The 19,162-nt window shown below is 34.4% G+C and overlaps 2 protein-coding genes and 1 long non-coding RNA gene across 3 annotated transcripts; 1 reads left to right on the forward strand and 2 right to left on the reverse strand.

Moving 5' to 3' along the window:
- Positions 1 to 1,190: 1,190 nt before the first annotated feature.
- LOC146952802 (putative disease resistance RPP13-like protein 1) lies at positions 1,191 to 6,941 on the reverse strand. The gene is made up of 5 exons (XM_085706070.1): positions 2,965 to 6,941; positions 2,749 to 2,785; positions 2,612 to 2,657; positions 1,886 to 2,070; positions 1,191 to 1,569 (listed from the first exon to the last, which is right to left on the reverse strand). The coding sequence occupies exon 1, from the start codon at positions 6,820 to 6,822 to the stop codon at positions 3,004 to 3,006; it is 3,819 nt and encodes a 1,272-aa protein (XP_085562196.1). The 5' UTR covers positions 6,823 to 6,941; the 3' UTR covers positions 1,191 to 1,569; positions 1,886 to 2,070; positions 2,612 to 2,657; positions 2,749 to 2,785; positions 2,965 to 3,003.
- A 1,000-nt stretch (positions 6,942 to 7,941) lies between these two features.
- LOC146952803 (histone-lysine N-methyltransferase ATX4-like) lies at positions 7,942 to 18,309 on the reverse strand. Its single transcript, XM_085706082.1, has 23 exons — positions 17,123 to 18,309; positions 16,930 to 16,985; positions 16,616 to 16,811; positions 16,178 to 16,306; positions 15,976 to 16,044; positions 15,796 to 15,864; positions 15,590 to 15,681; positions 15,299 to 15,391; positions 14,425 to 14,560; positions 13,871 to 13,976; positions 13,668 to 13,767; positions 13,072 to 13,196; positions 12,649 to 12,794; positions 12,200 to 12,304; positions 11,311 to 11,375; positions 10,908 to 11,121; positions 10,349 to 10,435; positions 10,166 to 10,222; positions 9,989 to 10,078; positions 9,272 to 9,358; positions 9,019 to 9,093; positions 8,722 to 8,822; positions 7,942 to 8,376 (listed from the first exon to the last, which is right to left on the reverse strand). Exons 1-23 carry the CDS (start codon positions 17,948 to 17,950, stop codon positions 8,286 to 8,288), a joined length of 3,117 nt encoding a protein of 1,038 aa, XP_085562208.1. The 5' UTR covers positions 17,951 to 18,309; the 3' UTR covers positions 7,942 to 8,285.
- On the forward strand, positions 8,100 to 9,555 carry LOC146952804 (uncharacterized). Its single transcript, XR_015007694.1, has 3 exons — positions 8,100 to 8,234; positions 8,308 to 8,383; positions 8,652 to 9,555. It is a non-coding gene; the product is annotated as an uncharacterized LOC146952804 (long non-coding RNA).
- Positions 18,310 to 19,162: the final 853 nt, after the last annotated feature.

Below are 19,162 nucleotides of genomic sequence, written 5' to 3' on the forward strand. Positions count from 1 at the left end.
CTATTAAAATTATTGAAGAGATGACATTATTTGTTCATTTTAAAAATTAGAAAATGAATTTTTTATTTTGTTATAATCGATTTTATGGTGATGGCATAAAGATTTATCAGAACTCCTGAAGAGATTTTAAAATTTATTGACTTTAGTAAATACAAATATTAGAACAAAGTCAACTATACAATTTGTATTTAGAGAAACAACATTTTTCCTTCAAAAAAAATATCATCTGATCATTTAGAAATGTTAGCACTACATCAAGTAAGCGGGGAATGATATGATTTATAATATCTCAGACACTGTTTTGAGAAGAGTATAATAAAAGAAATAAACCAAATATTTCTACAAAATTATCTCAAAGTAAATTTTTTGAGAAACTTATACTAAGTATTGGTCTTCGTATAATTGTCTTCATGAGGGGGAAAATTAAAGTGTTGTGCACTATTTTTCTCTTCACCATGGTTTTATTCCATCGTATTTTCTTGGCAAGGTTTGTAACGAGGCAGTTCACACTCAAAATGATATTATACTCTTTTTCTTTCACTAGATTTTTTTTTTATTGTTCTTTTTCTAATAAGGTTTTAACGAGGCATATCTTCGATGGACATCGAAGGGGGAGTGTTATAAATATACTATGAGTGGATGCACATTAGTCATTGGACCAAACAATTAACCCATTTCCATACTCTTGTATTTTTCTATAAATAGGATTCATTTGTAATAGAATTATATACATAAGAAATACTCTTCCTCTCACTTTTCTCTCATTCTATTCATCATCCTTATTTTTCATAACAACATATTATTTTTCTAAATTATGGGACATAGAAAAATTATTCATGTATCATGTTTTGGAAAACAATTACACTAGTTCCTTTTAAATAATAATATTGTATATAAGTTTTCTCCTTTATTAATTAAACCACAATTTCAATCTCTTCAACGTATAAGAACGACATAGCCACCCAACAATGGATTGGTTCATGTGGGAAGGAATTTGGATTCCTTAGACAAGTGATCATGCATTTGATCCTTAGCTTTTGTGTATGAAAAAAAACAACATTGATGGGAGAGGAGAACACACCTTATGTGCTCCATATGTTCTCCAAAATTATTTAGTGTCAAATGGGAGTGAAAACTTTGTACTCACAACATTATTAAAAAGAAAAATAAATAAAACAGAATGGTGAATGGAATAGTAAAAAATAAATGAGCATTAAATTAAGAAAATAATGTATATCGACACATTTACAAAGAGGCCAAGAGCCAAAAGCTGATAAAATAGGCTTTGATGAATGTAGAAGACTTGAACTCTAAGAAAGCATTTGAAGGCAAAAAGAATAACTATGCCACAGCTATTATTTTCCTATACTTTTTCTTATTCTTTGATTAAAATTACAGCTTGTGTATAACTGTGAGGTTCCCATTGATGATGAAACGGGTTAGTGCTCCTTGTGGAGAAACAATACTTGTCATCAATCCTAATTCATGAATTTTCTGCAGTTTGGAGCTTTACACAAACAAGGGACTTTAAATTCATCTGGCTCATCAGGATCAAACAAGTAGTCATACCTGCCAGGTACAATAAACATAGTTACAAAGTAATTTGATATTTTCTCACGAAAAAAGAATTTGATGAAATAAAAGCGAGTAAATCACCAATTTAGTCTTTCAAGTTGTAATAATTAGGCCATTTGTTCATTGAAATTCATGAAATTTAATATGATCCCTGATATTGAAAGTTCTCAATCAAAATAGTGATCAGTTCCTTCTTGACAAATTCATAGGGACTAAATGACGATTCACTCTAAAATGCATGCTGAAATGACGCACGAAAGCATATCATGAGTCTTTGTAATCTTTTCACATTTGAACATGACATTCATACCATTTCTCTTTCTTGACAAGTTCTTCCTGCAGATAGCCCCATCCATGTATGCCTGATCTACCGAAGCACACTCATTCATATAAGAGTAAAAGATTTACTTTGCATGCATTTATTCTCCGTATTGCATCTAAAGGATGATGGTAGTGACCCCTCACTTTATGAGGGGTGGCTTTATCAGCTGCTCTCTGCCAAATAGAAAACATAAAGATGAGAAATGTGTTGTTGCTTTACAAGAACTGATAAAGGTACCAATGGATATAATAGAGGTAATGGTGATTAACAAGGTCTTAGTAGCAAGCATGGAAGCGAGGAATCAAAACAAAGCAATAAGCATGATATTTCATCATTCCATCACATACAAGTGAGAATGTAAGGTGAGGAGTCGAGCCTTACACGTACTACAAAGACCAAATATCTAAGCAATGTGGGACTATAAACCAGCACGCCAAAGGTGTTGTACCTTTGCAATGAAGGCGAACGAACTGGGCCAATTACGGACCACAGAGTGGCCATAACTAAACATTCATAAGGAAGAACAAAAATATTTTCCAAGTTACCTTTTTGTGTGGTTTGTTACAAAGATTCGACAACTGACAGCAGGATATGGGTCATGTTCATTGTCCAAATTGGTACATTGTTTACTCATAGTCTAAATTGAAAACACTGTAAATCCTAAGTTAATTATCAAGCATATATGATACCAGTTAGAGGTCTAGTTATGTCTACCTTGATAATTCGGCTTAAGAAGCAAACTTAATTGAAGCACATGATGCTGCAGCAGCAGGATACCTTGAAGTATTAATTATGCGTGAAAATACATTGTCAACATTTGTCGAATGATTTGCACAAATAAGATAAAGTACCTCAGGAATACTTTTAGGATCAATAATTTTCTCCAACCTACGAGAAACAAATTGATAAAACTCAGGTTAATGGATAAAAGAGATGTTACAGTTGATATCACATTGGAGTGCGTTAATTACTACATACTACATAGTTACATGAACGTTGTATACCTCCTATAATAATTCAAAAAACTCAAATTCTTCTTTGGGAAGAAACATAAAATAAAAACGTACCTTAAATTGGAGTGCAACTATTCCTTCCCTTCCCAAGGCTCATATTGTAACTTCATGGTCTATTTTTACGACAGGGAAGTGTGCAATCTTGGACACATGTACCCTTCTGTGAGTTTCATACCATTCTTTTAACATAGGGCAACGCCTAATGCTCAGTAGCTTAAGAGATGAAGGGAGATTGTATTGTCGGAATAACCTAAGTCTTGGGCACATGTTGAATTTCAGTGTTTCCAAAGAGGAAGGCAGACTGAATGGCAATGACTTAAGTTCTGGACAATGTTCAAATACAAGTGATTTCAGAAAAGAAGGTAACGTGCCTTCTGCAAAAGACTCAAGCCTTGAACAAGCCTGAATTTTAAGATTTTTCATAGAGGAGATGAGTTGAAGTTCATTTCCTTCAAAGGATTTCATTTCGGAGAGATTACTTATTGTCAGAGACACGAGGAAAATGGGAAGCAACTTCTCTTTCAACAAGGTGTTAACGTTATCATCGCCCTCAATATGCAGATCAGACAGCGCAATAAGGTTTTGGAAGCCCGATTCAGTCAAAGGTGTAGTTATTCTTAGGGATTCAATATGCATAAACTGTAAATGCGGAGGGAGACAAGCTACTTCACAACAGGACGGTAAACTGGTGAGAGTCAAACTTTCAAGAGCAATGAGGGTGTCCATCCGTCGAGGGAATGATCTAAGTGCATGACAGTGACTGACCTGCAGTGATTGAAGAGTTGATGGAGCAAGGGAGGCACTATCTAAAATAAAAATGGATTCCAGGTTCATACAACCTTCAATGGTAAGACTTCGAAGCGCGGGGAAACCATTCAGTGGGAAGGCTGTAAGTGCATCACAACAATCTCCTAACTCTAATGTCACAAGTGATGTGTACTTGCTCCACATTTCAAGAGGCAGGAATGCTAAATCCCCACAACCATGAATACAAAGCGACTGCAATGAAGTGGGCAGACAGTCAGCCGGAAATGCAGCGAGAGAATCAATATATGTGAGATCTAAGTGTTGAAGACAAGTGGAGCTCAGTAACATTTTAGGTAGAGACAGCAGCGTTTTAAAGCCATAGAATTTTGCATCCTGCATATGACATGGAGAGTCACTCCCGAGCAACGACAATTCAAGTGACCCTGCAGAATGCAAATCTAGAGATTTTACTGATGAGAGCCAATGTGGAGTAGATGGTGTAGCCAGCAAACAATCACACATAATTATAGCAATTTCCTCTATGGAAGGAAGATGGCTAGGCAAATGTCCCTTCAGTTTTGTACAGTGACTTAAACACAGACTTTTAAGACGGGGAAAGGGAAATGCATTGCCTCGAAAAGAAAGCAATTGCTTCCAATTAGGCATCCTCTCAAATTCAAGCTTCTCTAGGGCAGGAAATGGTTGGAATGGAAAATTAGTAACTCCACTTGTCATGCCATAGAACTCTGCACCAATTGTTTCTACTCTAGTCATATCTTTGATTTGTAGGTCTTTGAGAGAAGTTAGTTGTCCTAGTGGAGGAAGTGTTACACAATACTCACAAGAACTGAGGAAAAGGTACACCATGTTAGAAAATGAACAATCTCCCAACCAACGTGGAAAACTCGTCCCACCATAGAAGTCAATGCTCAATTTCTTGAGGTTCATAGATGGTTGCAACACATCAAGAACTGCTTTGTCTGCTAGTGAATCTTTAAACTGTTTGTCCCAATATAACTCTAACTCCTCAAGGTGTTCTTTGGTTTTCAAGTTGGCATCACACGCTTCATTGACATCAATGACATTATGCAAGTTCTTGATGCATAGTTTTCCCCGTAGGTTAGGAAACTTCACAAGCTCTCTGACACTTAACCCAACTTCTTGCTTGCCCACTACAAAAACCGTTAAAGTTTGAAGGTTTTCTAGTCCAACAATTTGCTTCGGCATCTCCTTTATGTTTCCATAGCTGATATCAAGGTGACGCAAATTAATTAACTTTCCAATATGTATCGGCAATTCAACGAGATCCACACACCAGCATAAAATCAAGGTTTGCAAATAGTAAAGGTTACATATTGTTGCAGGCAAACATTTGATTCCAGTCTGAGAGAGATTCAGATACCGCAGCTGCACCAAATTACCAATTGAATCTGGCAGCATAGTGATGTTTTTATATTTTGATAAGGATAGCACACGCAACCTTCTAACTGTGGGGAGGATACAATCAACCACCTTGCGAGATAAGTTAGACTCTTGCCACCAAGGACCAATGGGTAGGAAACTTCGCAAGCTTTTGAAATCATAGAAAGTCTCAAACTTCTTGAAAATGTCATACTCCTCTTGATTGTACGAAAAATGGTGAACATCTTTAGAGATTCTACCACCAAATTCAAACTTGCAACAATTTTTCCCGGATACAATTGTTGCTAGATCATAGACAAGGTCGTGCAAGACAAATACTTCTCTATCAGCATCATCCTTGAATTGTTCAATTAAGGATCTCGAAAACAAATCAATAAAGAAGTCATCACCTACCTCCTCTTCTACTTTTCCAACCATAGAATGTTCAAGGAAGCCTTCTGCCATCCACAACAAAACCAAATGCTTTTTTTCAAGGGGATAACCCTTGGGAAAAATTGAGCAATAGACGAAACATCTTTTCAAATGAGAGGGAAGGTATAGATAACTCAAAAGCAAAGCAGGCAAAATGTTATTATTTGGTATGTTCCATATGTTGCTGTTCAAGATTGCGGTCCACTCCTTTGCATCTAACTTTGAACTCAAAAGCCCTCCTAGCGTTTTGGCAGCTATTGGCAATCCGCCACACTTTTTTGCAATCTTCTTCCCAATTGCTTCTAAGATTGGGTATTTAATGTCACCACTTCCAAATGCATACTTGGAGAGTAAAGACCAACATTGTTCGTCTGATAGAGGTTCCAATTTATGAATAGGATACGTATGTGCAACCTCTGCAACTCTTTCGCAGCGTGTTGTGATGATCACCCTACTTCCACAATTTCCATCAACCAATGGAGCAATTAGCTCATGCCAGTCATTATAACTATCATTCCATAAGCCATCCAACACAAACAAAAATCTTTTACGCATCAAACCCCCCTTTAAACGAACTCGAACATCATCCAAATCATTTCCTACATAAGCTATTGTTGAGCTGACAGATTCAAGGAGAGCTTTTGTAATTCTAGAAATATCAAAATCCTCGGTGACACAAACCCAGACTTTCAAATCAAAATGCTCATCACCTTTCTTATCATTGTAAACAAGTCGAGCAAGTGTCGATTTACCAACACCTCCATCACCTAAAATTGCAATCACGCCTAATTTGTTGTTATTGTTATTACCGCTTGTGTCAATGTCATTGTCATTTCCTGACACCAACATACTCATCAATTTCTCCTTATCATCCTCCCTACCAATTATAACAAATTCATTAATCACTGAAGGAGTATTACTACCAGAAACCGAACCACTTACTGGTCGCAAACCAAGAGCATCTATCGGTCGAACAAAACGTTGAAGCCTTTGACAAACAATCTTCATTTGGAAATCAAATATAAAATTTGATTTAGGCGGTGTATTCTCGATCTTGCATCGAAGAGAATCATAGCCAATTTCGTCAAGCAAATCTTCGGAAACAGCAATTGCATCGTACAGCTCATTCATCCATTGTTTGATTTTGGGATTGAAGAACTGCTTCTGTTCAGCATCGTGAAGAACTGAGCGAAGAGTGAGCAGAGTTGTTACAAACACTGTGAGTTTCAAGATATTCAACTCACTGTATTTGATGTAATCAGTGAATTCTGATGAAGCAAGCTTATGCAACAAGGATTCAACCGTTGCAGAGAGGAAAGCACCTTCCACCATTGCTGTTAAAGCAAAGAAATGAAGAGCAATGGAGAGTTGGAGACTAAAGTGAAGGACATACAGATTAGGGTTTCTAGGGTTTTAGGGCTCTCTCTCGATCTTAACTTAGTTGATAGAACAATATTGCTAGCATTTCTCTTGCACGATATGTGTAGAGATTACTCATGACACGTCATTTATTTACATTTAAAAGATGAATTTTTATTCATTAGACTATTTGACCAAAATTAAATAAAATACACCTAAATCGTGTTAGTATAGGCTATAATTTATTTTCATAAGATATTTTCGAGAAAATTTTAATCTAATAAAATATTAGCAAACTTTATCTTCCATCCCAATGTCTTAAATATCGGATGTTAAAAATTTAAGGTTGTTAAAAAGTGTTTTTTTTTTCTGACAATGGTTGTAAAATCTTAAATATCGGTTTTCGAAATTATATGACAAAAAAAAAAAAGGAAATGTTAACGAGTGACCTAAGGGCACTCATTAAAGGTCTAAATAGTTAGTTAGTGATTTTGGAACTTTAGAATTTGTGTATTCAATGCATTGAAAATTGAAGTTTTTGATTTTTTAGTATAATTTCCTAATTGAGAATCCTTAAAGAGTTCCCTTAAGACACTTGTTAGCAAGACCCAAAAAATTATCTCTGTGTCGAGTTTTAAATAGGAAAACTATTGCACAAGTGGCCTTAGACAATGATATTATTTAGGGTCATGCTAACTTGTGTCTTAAGGGGACAAGTTAAGAAGTTAAAAAAGGAATTAATCAATAAATGCACAAGTTAAAATGATAAAATTAAAGCTTTTAAAATTAAGAATACACAATTTCCAATATTTTATTCTACTTTTGATTTCTTATCTTGAGGGCACAAGTTAACATTTCCTGTTATTTATATATATAACTTTTCTCATTCGTTGAACCACAATTTCAAAGACCCAACAAAGTAAACCTACAATGAATTGATCCATGTGATAAAGAGATTTGGACCCTTAAACAAGTAATCATGATAGCTCTTGCGTATGGAAAAAATTTGATTGGTAGAGGAGAATATGTCCCACACAATCTCCAATGTAACAAAAAAAAGAGAACATAGGCAGAATAGAATGATCATTGAGCAATGGAATAGCAACAATTAGTAAATTAGCATTAAATTGCTTATAAAAAAAATTAGAATTAAATTAAGAAAATAATATTATTTCTGACACATTTACAAAGACACCAAAAGCTGCTAATAAATCTATACAATGTAATAGGCTTTGATGAATGTCAAAGACTAAAACTCTAAGAAAGCATTTGAGGGCAAAAAGAATAACTATGCCACAGCTATTATTTTCCTATATTTTTTTTCTTATTCTTTGATTAAAATTACAGCTTGTGTATAACTGAGGTTCCCATTGATGCTGCAACCGGTTAGTGCTCCTTGCGGAGAAACAATACTTGTCATCATGATCTGAATAATCCTAATTCATGAATTTTCTGCAGTTTGGAGCTTTACACAAACAAGGGACTTTGAATTCATCTGGCTCATCAGGATCAAACAAGTAGTCATACCTGTCAGGTACAATAATTTGATATTATTAGCAAATTTTTTTTATAAAACATGTAAATCACCAACTTAGTCTTTGAAATTGTAAGAATGATGCCATTTGTTCACTGAAATTAATGAAATTCTAATATGATCCCTGATATTGAAAATTCTTGATCAAACTAGTGAATAGTTCTTTCTAGACAAATTCATAGACTAAATTAACCAAATCTAAAAGGAATGTTGTAGATGATTTTTAATTTAATAATTCATTTCAAAATTTGGTTAATTTCAATTTTAGGGAGCAAAATGATGATTCACTCCAAAATGCATAGTGCAATGATACAGGAAAGCATAGATAGGGAATATACGTTAGCTCATCACCAGCAGATACGTTAGTCTTGGCAATGAGGGCGATCCGGCTCTCGTCATGACCCACACTCATGATCCTTGCATAGCAATTTGGCATACACTGTATTAACATAAATCAAGAAGGCGTAAGATGAGATGACTAATAACCATTAACCAGTAATATGTGCTAAAACGACTAAATATAGGCAGATATCAGCTGTTTTCACGATTGCCAATTGAGTTTTTAAAAGGAACAGTCTCACAAGTTCTTGCAATGAAAAGTGAGCAGTGAACTATTTTAAGATAGGTTGACTTACAGAATGGTTAATTAGCCGCGCAATATTTCCTTTATCAGTTGCATCAACTACCACCTCTTCACTAATTTTGAACAGCTGCCAAAAAAAGAAGCCAGAAGAATTTAATGTGACAAAATATTAACAATTAAGATGCACAGAAAAAATCAGCAGCAAAACAGAGGGAAAATAATAGAGCAGAGGAATTCAAAGTGGACAAAAATAAAGTCAAGGACAAGAGGATGAATTCATCAGAAAAGGGGGAGAATTAACTTACATAGCAGTCTTTCCTTTCTAATTTATACCGTGCCTCCCTTAGATCGGCAACGCTGCGCCTTACTTGTTCACCACGATATTCAAGGACCTGCATTGGATAAAATCATGCTCATTATTTCTACAATAAAAGTTATACTGATTAGACAGAAAACGGAAACACAAACGATCACAGGATAATGATGTAATGTTTCGGCAAATATTAAATCCATAATTTATGTCTAATTTTAACGCAAGGTTATGTATGTTTACTTTTAAAAATTAGATGATTATATATTTTCAACACAATGCTTATCTGCCTCGTGCAAGACACGGGCTCCTACACTAGTTATGTCAACATCTGAATCCGAAACCAACCCCGGAAGGATATTCTTAGAGACAAAATCAGCTCAAAAAGAGAAAATATACAGAGGGAAGAAAATGAAAATTAAACTTTATCAGGCTCTAGGTCATTTAAAAACTGCTGCATCGGTATGCATACATTCAAAGCTATGCCCAAGAATATGATTAAACATAACATATTTCTAAGTTTTAGCAACTGTGATAGCAAAATTGTTTAAAAACCAAATGTTGATAAATATTTGATTGGAAGATATCATTATACAGTTCCTTATGTCAATAATAATCGGCAAAGCCTTGAGAAAAGACTATTGCATTCTAAAATAGCCAAAGACACCATGGGACTTTGTAATCTTTTCATATTTGTGTATGACATTCATACCATTTCTCCTTCTTGAATAGTTCTTCGTGCAAATAGGCCCCATCCATGTATGCCTGATCTACCAAAGCACACTCGTTCGTTTTCGGTTCTCTGGAATCATGCAAGTGTACCCAAAATCAAATCAGAAAATCGATGAGCAAAGCCAATAAACCACCACTGAAGAAAAAGAAAATTTACCTGTAAGTGATGAAGGCGTTCCCTAAAAGATGAAAATGTCTGAGACTCATCTACCACCTATTTGAGGGAAAGAGATGAGCAAAGAATGAAAATAAGGGGGCGGGGCACACAGTTTTAACCCCTACATTCAAGCTTTAAACGAAGAATATGAAAATCCCATTTATATCAGAGTAAAAGATTTACTTTGGATGAATTTAATCTCTGTATAGCATCTAAAGGATGATGGTAGTGACCCCTCACTTTATGAGGAATGGCTTCATCTGCTGCTCTCTGCCAAGTACAAAACATAATGATGAGAAATATGTTGCTGTTTTACAAGAACTGATAAAGATGCCAGAGGACATTCTAGAGATAATGGTGTGGTGGCTAATAAGGCCTTAATAGAGAGTATGGAAGTCAAGGAATCAAAACAATAAGCAATAAGCATATGATATTTCACCATTACATCACAATCACATACAATGAGAATGTACGGCGAGGAGCCAAGTCTTACAATTACTACAAAGGCCAAGTATCTAAGCAATGTGGGACTATAACAGACCACAGAATGAAAGCAAATGAAGTGGACCGATAACAGACCACATAATGGTCGCAACTAAGGCGGATTTTCCAAAAGTATCAAATAAATAACAGAGATGATTCAATTGATTATCTACAAAGACTCGGTTTCCATTCATCAAGAAGAACAATTGATTATCTACAAGAATAACAGAGATGATTCAAAAAATATTTTCCAAGTTACCTTTTTTGTGTGGTTCGTTCTTACAAAGACTCGGCACCTAGCAGCAGAAAATGGGTCATGTTCGGTGTTATCTTCTGGAGGAGTGTCTTCTACCTTTATTCTGTTTGACGAAATTAATCTTGACCCAACTTTTCTCTTATTTTGGATAAGGATTTTAGTTGAAATGACCCCATGAGGGGTTTGTATAATCAAAACAGTGTCTGGATTGGGAGCCCTGCAAGAAATATAGAAATCATAAAGATGAAAAGCTTAAATAAGAGTAAGATGAATTTAAGTGCATCCACACCCATACAATTCCAAAAACACATAAGCATTTTGTTATTTGTAAAAAGTAAACTCCGTAAAGGAAACAATATAAAGAAAGAAAGGAGAAACAATATTGACATAATTGAGGATTCCATACCTGTGATAAGCACAGTAACAAACCATTCTTGTTGTCTGTTTACCATTTTTTTCCGAACTATGCAACTGTATTTACAGAGGAGAAAAGTCAATTAACTATTTCATGGACCATAATTATCCATATGATAAATGAAAATTATCAACTTATAGCCATCCATGATACAGAATAATAATGAAAAGTACTATATCTTATATATTAATATTGCCATCAGATTCCATATTTAAATGGCACTTCAAGCAGGGCACCCTGCTTTTCTTATCGCAAGCCACCTCTACAAAATTATTTGCAAATAACTTGTATAGTGGTAGTATTCTTGAAATGAAGAGTAAAGTAAACCCTGATATCGGTCCTCCAAGTTTACATTTGTCACAAAGTTAGCCCTAGAAAAAAGTTGGTCAACCTAGTTCACTAAAGATCTAAAAGTTCCAAAACTTGTTAACAAATTAATTCCTCAGGCTCAGATATTGAATTCGTCTCCAAATATGATGACATTTAAGCTAAGTGATGGCCTAACTTAAGTAACAATTTTTCGAAAGACACTGATGTACTAACGTTTTAGACCATTGAGGGAATAATTTGCTGATTGAAATTTTAATGGACTAATGGGGTAATGAGTGTAAACTTTTAAGGTTATGATCCTTGTTTTTCTTTTTACAGCATGAAAGTAACCTTTTGATCTGATTGATGAAGTTCTAGGCAGGGGCTGATGAATAATTGTAATAAATCATCAAACAGTATTCATTACAGCTAAATCATATTTGCATAAACCAGGGCAATATTAATTAAAAATGGCATTGAACCTGTATCAAATTAAATTAAATGAAAATAAATGGAAAATATCAGTAAAAATTATGCAAATGGAACTCAAGTCAATCAAGTAAAGCCTCACCTCCATGCGATAACCGGCCCTTGATGCACACATGACATGGAAATAAGTGGAACACTTGACACATTGTGTGCACGAGCCATGGATTTGCTTACAAATAACACAAATCTGAAATTGAATTGATGCAGACTTTAGATTGAATCAGAATGTAAGATACATTTAAATGATACAGATGTTAAGAGATCTGGAGTAAAGCCTAGGTTGTTCTTGTAAAAAGGAGTCACTCTTCAGCTTTATAATATGGAATAGTGTGAAATATGCAAAGAATAAACTACAGCAACTGGTGACTAACATTAATTAGGAATGGACACCATTACTATATTTTAGTAAAATAAAATATACACATAAGTGATACTATCAAACCATACTTCTTTTGTAAAGGGATATAAAGTACATTTTCTGAATAAAGTACATTTTCTGAACAAACAAAAGAAGAGTTACAAATACCCTACCTTCACGAAAGAATTTGATGGAATACTTAAGATACCCAAAGCAGGCTCCATTTTCTCATCACTGGCAAAAGATACTTCAGGTCGAAACCAGGCACAAGTGACATGAACCCATAACGGATCGATATCAGTAGGCTTTAGAGCACCACCTGAGTGTCCAACAATACATTTCAGATAAAAAGATCATAGACACTAATAACAATACAAAGTTAAAAACAAACTTAGCAAAACTACATGATATTATCCCAAGTACTACAGTCAAAAGAGGTAATGAAAGCAAGATTTGTAAATGCATATGCAAGGTTAAAAGAATCTAGAGGGTAAATTCCAAACAATAGAATGCAAAGGGGGAGGTATAGCTCATACAAATAAAAGAGTTACATACATAATACAATACATCTAAAATATCGTAGAAGACACACACACCTTTTACAGGACAAAGACAACACTCTCGTGTGATGTCTGGTGTTTCACAAGCTTTACAAACCCATGATGTAAAGTCTCGAACATTTCTTGCTCCATAGCATTCTTGATGAACAGCTATTTGACATCTAAAAAATATGGAACACATTTATTATATCAATTGCAATGCCATTCATCATAGAGTAAGAAAAACAAAACAATAACAACAAATCTTACTTGACAGTTCAAGCTTGCAAAAGAAAAAAAAAAGTATTTATATGTAAATGGTTTTGTTGTCCATGGTCTCACTCATAAGGTGGATGGATGGGGCGTTATATATGATAAGGCCAAGCAAAATAACAGATTACCATACATGTAATGAAAAGCATAAGACAGGGTGAATATTTGTGTTAAATACTTAATACCAAATACTGGAGGCGTTTCTTGGATTATAATATTCCAAGACACATACATAAATTAATTCTTTTGTTAACTGTCCAAATATTCATGAAATCACTACGTTTTTCAGCTACACAATCATTAGACCTCCGCAGAAACTTTTTCTAATCCCTAGTTTTCACGGTTTAAATATTTATAATAAACTGAAGACGCTATATTACCTGACGCAGATGATAATTTTGTTGTAGTCCCAATCTTCAACCCATCTACATACAGCACATCGTTCTGTAGTCCACTTAGCACAAACAGGTTCATACTTGTCTGCCAGAGACAATAGTTTCCATTACCATTATGACTGAGAAATTTATCTAGGAAACTCTTCTTATTGTACAATTGCACAAAAAAGGAAAGACTTAAAAGGTACCTTGCAGAAAGGTAAGCAATTTATGTTTTCTTTCTTTTGAGGATGGTCTTTTAGGTTTGACAGAAGAAACTACAACTTTAGCATGAAAATCAGCCAACTGTAGCATCTGAGAAGTCAAAACAGATTGTATCAGTTACAATTACACTTATGTCTCACAATAAAGGCCTGGCGCCCCCATACATATCCAATCTAATTCTTTCTTTTTCTATGGGCGCCATAAGCTAAATCATGAGACCTAAGTTCCCATGGATTCTCACTAGGTCAGTAACACTGCAATTTTGATACTGAAGACCTCATAATGCATATCAAATATCAATGTTGATGGATAATAGTAATATATGATATGAAATCTTGATGATGAGATGGAAATTTTATCCTTATTTATACCGATTGGTATATATAAATACAAAGCCAGCCTATTAGTACATCAAATGATTGGACACTCAAACTGTCATTTTGTACTATAGTAGTAAAATAAATAAGTAGTGAAGTTTTAGGGCAAAGAGATGGGAAATAGTATGCACGGAAATTAAATAATGTAGTCATATACGCACCCATTGTTCCAGCGATATCATGGATCCTTTAACCTGAATACTTGTTTTCCAGTTTCTAAATTTGGAACCTGTGTGACGTTCCCATTCACTAAGTGCCTGTTTTTCAGTCCCACAAAAATCACACTTGCACATAACTCTGCAGGAGAACATGGAAAACAAGGGGAAATAATTCCTCCATATCATAACTAGTTAATGAAGAAATGGATCGTTCAGCATAATAACAACATCCATATGAAATTAGTATCAAACAGTTTAGAACAGGCGATGTCTCTGAAAATTAGACAGACATCTCGCATTTTACTTGACCCCACCAATACCAAATCAAACACACAAAAGAAAGAGAAAAAAAACACAAGAAATATTTCATATAAGACCATGTTCATCATATAGCTATTGTTGTTCCAATAGGATTATAAAAAAAGCTTTGAAACATAAATAAGATGTTTATAGGCATAGTTTGAGGTATATGCCATTTCGATAGCTTAAATCAATTTAACAGTGAACTTTTCCTATAGCAAAGCATTGGACAAAATTTTGAGACCAACTAACTACTAATCACAGTGAACTACTTGTTAAAAATTCCCATCTGGTTTTCATTTTAGTAAAAAGAAAATTCCATTGACGAAATACTGCCATCTTCGCCCTTTTTAAGAGAAGAACACAATCAAATAGCATTGTGGACTGTGGTTATTTGTTTTAATTACCAATCTAAAAAAGGTATTTATCTTTTACTACTTGCCGCATATTTTTGAAACAAACCAACTAATTCTATGTAATTAATAATAACTATAACAGATAAAAACTAAAATAACACACAAAGCACAAGATATAAACAACAAATTATGTAAACACTTCTGAAGGAGTTTATGCTTACAAGTGAAGACAGGGAAAATATATGCCTTCCACACCATTGCAGAGAACAGTGACCTTCTTTGGAAGCACTACCTTCCCATTGTATTTGCTCCATCTATACAAAAAACCTCCACTTTAGTCAACAATAGAAACTACAAAAAGCAGCACAAAATGATGTTTATTCTGAAACCTAAAGAAATATGTTATTCTTAAAAAATGGGATTAGCTTCATATGTATGTTACATGGGATTACTAAGTTAGGCTACAAATAGGGAGTGTGGAGAAAAAGCATGAAACATATCTATAAACTTACTTGATTTTTGGATGTGATTTTTCTGAATCAGATAATTCAAAATTAAACTTCACTTTGCAAGCAGGGCAGAAATAATCAGTGCTTCCAAGATTCTACAAGAAACAGATTATAATAATCAGAATAAAAACAAAATGTCTATTTCTGAGCTTCAAATTCAACAAAGAGACAACAATTAGACATCAAGTATGACGGTGTAATGGATAAACCTTAAAAAGGATGCTGGAGATTTTGTCGCATTCGGCATGCACCCACACTTTACATCCATCACAACGGACCTAATTCAAGGCGAACATCCGGAAGGGAGCAAATTTCAATACCGCAAAAATAAAGTTTATGATCTAAAAAAGACAACATTCTAAATAGATGACAACATCCAATTAACTCACCCAACTTCCGCTATCCGATTGATTCCAAACTTTCTTACATATGCCGCAATAATGTTTCGATTTCGTCAACTGTTCAAAGAGAAATTGATTTCAAAACGACAATATAAGACTTTTTACAACAAACACAGTGTACATCAATTATAACGTTTCCATTTCAGGCAGAAATATAAATTGTTAGAAGAAAAAGGCAAGTTATACAAACCCTAGCACATGTTTTACATAGGAGTTGACCACCAGGAGTCAAATCCTTTGTTTTCTTTGACATATTGAAAGGAAGGTCCAATCCACATTCGTCACAAAGTCCCACGTTTTTCTTTCTGTCAAATAAATCCTACATATGAAATTCAAATCAATAAAGTGTTATTTCAATTTGTCAATATGTCACCAGGCTACATCACTTCTGTATTTTGGTGTAGTATGGAGAATTGCATAATAATTGCACTATCAAATCAGCATGTCAAATCTACAAGTTTAAAGGGCCAAGCAGTGACTACGTCAATTTTCGGTTACAAATTGAAGTTTGGAATAATATCTAGTATCCTTAAATATCCTATAAATACAATGCAGAACAACATTAACAGTCACTAAAAGCCATGCAGAACCCAAAAACAAAAGAAAATATGTCATGAAGCTGACTTACCTTCTTCTGGTTTGAAGCAGTGACTTTCTGAAAGCTTTTAATAATAGAATCATCACTGCAACCATTATTACCAGCCACCGCATTTATATCTTCTGTTAACTTCTCTACAAACCCCTGATCCGCCAAAAACGCCTCCTCAACTGCCGCTTGAAATTGAGACGGATCACAGTAACTCAACTCAGACTGCTCTTGAAACCTAATACAAAATAACATCATTCCTAGTATAAGCAAACACGCAAACTCTCCCAGAAACAAAATCTAAATAACAATTCTAATACAATGTAATAAAACAAACAGAAACAAAACTTTCTCACCTGTCTACATTTTCCACAAATGGAAAAATCATCCCATACTTCACCCATGCAAAGTCCTGTTCACAACCATTAATCAAAAATCACACAAATAAATAGCCATTATATTAAAAATACACATTAAATAAACCTACCATATGCATAATATAAAGTAATAAACTAATACTGTTTCACACTATACTATACTATACTATACCCTGTGATCATCATTCCTAGAGTAGCCAAGAAACATGACACAAGTAGCATCAGCTATACATGATCTCAAAACCAGCTCAGGTGCTTGACTCATAGCATCAATCACAATTGCAGGCCAAAATGGTTCCTTTTTCCTAGCCTTAGCCCAAACTATATCACCTGCCACAAAATCTTCTGGTCCAAAAAACCCTTCTTTCTTCTTCAAAACTCCATTACTCACCTTTGTTTCTTCAAAAATCTCACGCAAACTCATTTCCTTACTAGTAGCAGCAACACCAAAATTCTTATGCAACACCTCCTCACACAATTCCGAATACCCTCGCCCTCTGCCGGTTCCATTTCCAGTTCCATTCTTCCCCTTCCCATTGCATTTCTTAAGACCAAAATCTTCAAATTTTTCAAATTCAAATTCACGAAAGCTTGTGGCAGCCGCGCCTGCAGACGTCGCGGCCACATTGTTTTTACCATCTTTCCTCCAATTGACAATAACTGAATCATTAAACCGCGACGGCATAACCTGAAGACGGCCGCGCGAGGTTCTAACCAACGGCGGCCGCGTAGCAGTAGCCGTCGCGGTTTTAATAATATCTCCTTTTCCGTCGTCAGAGACAACGGAAAAGCAGCTATTATCATTACCCGGTGCCACAGTCGCAGCAACGGTGGCACCGAGTAAACCAGTAAAACTAACGGGAATTGCACCGTTGAGAAGATTTAACGGAAAATGATTTCCGTTAAGTTTCTTGTTTCTCTGAGTCAACTCGTCGTTTTCCGTTAATCTTCTCCGTTTGCGATTCGGCATTTCAGATTTGAGATTCTTCTTAATTATCATTGTAGAAAGAAGAATGAATTAAACAAAATTCGCATTAATCAAATTAATTAAAATTTGATTAATGCGATGAAAAAACAGAACATAAACCCTAATTTTTGTTGAAATTGAAATTGAATTAAGAGAATTGGAGAAACAGAGTAGGTGAAAACGCGTGAAGAGAAACAAACAGTGACAGAATGAAAGAAACAAAATAAAATTAAGGTTTCGGAGAGATTGAGGTGAGTGTTTTACGAGAATGTTGGAGAAATTCGATTAAGAAAGAGATCGAATGAATTGAATTGAAGAGTAGAAAGAAGAAAGAAGAAAACGAAAACGCGATCTGTTAAGTTAATAAAAAAAAATAAAAATAAAAAGTATCTGAAACAAAACAAATAAAAATCTCTCAGATAAATAATAATAATTGATTTATTTAATTATTAATTTGAGAGAGGAAAAGTAGGAAAGTGATAAGAGAGAAGAGGTTGGAGGTTACATTGAGTTTTTGTTTGAGTGAGTGTGTTAATGAATTGAAGGAATGAATGAATTTTTATTTTATTTTTTTAATTTTAATTTTATGTGATGATGGGTTTTGATTACTTGAGTGTCACGTGTAGATAAAGAAATTTTCAGCTTTAGAATTCATTCAAAGGAATGTGAATATGGTGAGTGATTCTTTCTTCTTTCTTTCTTTGACATGGGCTAAGTTCGTTTTGTTGCAGAGTTTTTTTTTGCAACTTATATACTTTATTTTGATGAATATGAGTTTATTATTTAGAGAATAAATAAACAAGAATTTACTATTTCTTCCGTCAAATTTGGAGTTTTGAATATTAATGTGTCAATTTCTAAGATTTTGAGGTTCATGTGTGATTTTCGGGGAAAAAATTGTTTGTGATGGATATAGATATAGGTTTTTCATGTTATGAGGTTGAGAGTTTTTTTTTTTTTTTTCTTTTTCATTTTTGATGAAAAGGAAGGTTGAGAGATTTTTTTAGTTATGGAAGTTGATTTCGATTATCTTCTTCATTTTGTACCATGATGATGGCATAGAATAGGAACAGTGCACACAATAACCAGCACCAACCAATCATATTTATTCTGAATTTGAAGGTTTTTTTTTGGGACACACGAAAAAGGTTATGTTTAGATTTTGGAATTCATAATGATTTTAAGTGATACAACAGAGTTTGAGGAATGTGTAGTAGTAGAACAGGGTTAGCTTCATGGTACGAT

This window comes from Medicago sativa, chromosome 1 (assembly GCF_051527215.1).
Source record: "Medicago sativa cultivar Bolivia chromosome 1, Bolivia_mono, whole genome shotgun sequence".
In the NCBI taxonomy this organism is placed as follows: Eukaryota; Viridiplantae; Streptophyta; class Magnoliopsida; order Fabales; family Fabaceae; genus Medicago; species Medicago sativa.